Raw genomic sequence first — 2,158 nt, 5'->3', positions numbered from 1 at the left:
TTAGCTGTAGGGATCTGGCTCTTAGCTGTAGGGATCTGGCTCTTAGCTGTAGGGATCTGGCTCTTAGCTGTAGGGATCTGGCTCTTAGCTGTAGGGATCTGGCTCGTAGCTGTAGGGATCTGGCTCGTAGCTGTAGGGATCTGGCTTCTTACCTGTAGGGATCTGGCTTCTTACCAGGTAGACGCTGCAATGGTTGATGTCGTCCACAGAGAAGAGAACGGCGTCCCGGATGAAGACGGAGGCGGCGCGCAGGATGAAGGAGAAGAAGAGGTGCATGTGGATGTAATTGCGGGTACAGCGCAGCCTCCTGCCCACCGAGAGACAACAGAACACACGGGTCACGTCTGGCAGAACCATGTTCAGGATTCTTATACTCGGCGTTGCGTCATGTGGTCTCATTATGTGTTGTGCTGGTTTGGGTTGTGTATCATTGTGTCATGTTGGGTTCTGTTGTGTTAGGTTGTGTTGGGTAGTGTTGTGTCGGGTTCTGTTGGGTTGCGTTAGGTCGTGTTGGGTTCTGTTGGGTAGTGTTGTGTTCTGTTGGGTTGTGTTGGGTAGTGTTGGGTTGGGTTGTGTTCTGTTGGGTAGTGTTGTGTCGGGTTCTGTTGGGTTGTGTTGTGTTAGGTTGTGTTGGGTTCTGTTGGGTAGTGTCGTGTTGGGTTCTGTTGGGTTTTGTTGGGTTCTGTTGGGTAGTGTTGTGTTCTGTTGGTTTTTGTTGCGTTCTGTTGGGTAGTGTTGTGTTCTGTTGTGTCAGGTTGGTTTGGGTTATGTTGTGTTGGGTTTTGTTGGGTAGTGTTGTGTTGGGTTCTGTTGTGTCAGGTTGGTTTGGGTTATGTTGTGTTGGGTTTTGTTGGGTAGTGTTGTGTTGGGTTGGGTTGTGTTAGGTTGTGTTGAGTTTTGTTGGGTAGTGTCAGGTTGGGTTGGGTTATGTTGTGTTGGGTTGTGTTGGGTAGTGTTGGGTAGTGTTGTGTTGTGTTGGGTTGTGTTGTGTTAGGTTGTGTTGGGTTTTGTTGGGTAGTGTCAGGTTGGGTTGGGTTATGTTGTGTTGGGTTTTGTTGGGTAGTGTTGTGTTGGGTTGGGTTATGTTGTGTTGGGTTTTGTTGGGTAGTGTTGTGTTGGGTTCTGTTGTGTTAGGTTGTGTTGGGTTTTGTTGGGTAGTGTCAGGTTGTGTTGGGTTATGTTGTGTTGGGTTGTGTTGGGTAGTGTTGTGTTGGGTTCTGTTGTGTTAGGTTGTGTTGGGTTTTGTTATGTTGGGTTCTGTTGGGTTCTGTTATGTTGGGTTCTGTTGGGTTCTGTTATGTTGGGTTCTGTTGGGTTGGGTTGTGTTGGGTTTTGTTGGGTAGTGTCAGGTTGGGTCGTGTTGTGTGGTGTTCTGTTAGGTTCTGTAGGGTTCTGTCGGGTCGTGTCATGCGGTCTCACGTTGCGTTGGATGTTTGGGGTCTCCTCACTCACCGGAATGACAGCAGGATGACGATGGCCATGGACAGGGACGCCAGAGACATGCCGTACCCCACCGTGTACAGGGTCTTCAGGTGCATGTAGTAATGTTGCTATAAAACACAGTTCAGGGGTCAGAGGTCAGAGGTCACGTCTCTTTCACACATCTAATACAACGGTACAATTGTGTGTGCAGCACTGGGGTCCCCAGTTCATCCCACTGAGGTCACTATCTGCATGGAGTTTGCATGTCCTCCCCATGCTTGTGTGGGTCTCCTCCCACACTCCAAAGACGTGCTGGAAGGGTAATTGGCTCCGGTCTACATTGGCCCTCCTATGTATGTGAGATGGGGCCCTGAGATTGTCAGCTCCTCTGGGGCGGGGACTGATGTGTAGACTGTCAGATCCTCTGGGGCGGGGACTGATGTGTAGATGGTCAGATCCTCGGGGGCGGGGACTGATGTGTAGATTGTCAGCTCCTCAGGGGCGGGGACTGATGTGTAGACTGTCAGATCCTCCGGGGCGGGGACTGATGTGTAGATGGTCAGCTCCTCGGGGGCGGGGACTGATGTGTAGATGGTCAGATCCTCGGGGGCGGGGACTGATGTGTAGATTGTCAGCTCCTCAGGGGCGGGGACTGATGTGTAGACTGTCAGATCCTCCGGGGCGGGGACTGATGTGTAGATGGTCAGCTCCTCGGGGGCGGGGACTGATGTGTAGA

The 2,158-nt window shown here is 51.4% G+C and overlaps 1 protein-coding gene across 1 annotated transcript in view; it reads right to left on the bottom strand.

Moving 5' to 3' along the window:
- LOC108803665 (secretin receptor-like) overlaps positions 1-2,158 on the bottom strand; it is a gene marked incomplete at its 3' end in the record, with an annotated part of 19,366 nt that overhangs the window by 15,601 nt on the left and 1,607 nt on the right. The window contains 3 exon segments of the mRNA XM_018575488.1: positions 175-307; positions 1,453-1,550; positions 1,932-2,038. Coding sequence (XP_018430990.1) covers positions 175-307; positions 1,453-1,550; positions 1,932-2,038 — 338 coding nt within the window.

The sequence above is a fragment of the Nanorana parkeri genome, unplaced genomic scaffold, assembly GCF_000935625.1.
Source record: "Nanorana parkeri isolate BGI_ZX_2015 unplaced genomic scaffold, ASM93562v1 scaffold4003, whole genome shotgun sequence".
NCBI classification, from domain to species: Eukaryota; Metazoa; Chordata; class Amphibia; order Anura; family Dicroglossidae; genus Nanorana; species Nanorana parkeri.
Note: the sequence above shows the minus strand (reverse complement) of the source record. Positions and strands in the feature narration are given on the sequence as shown.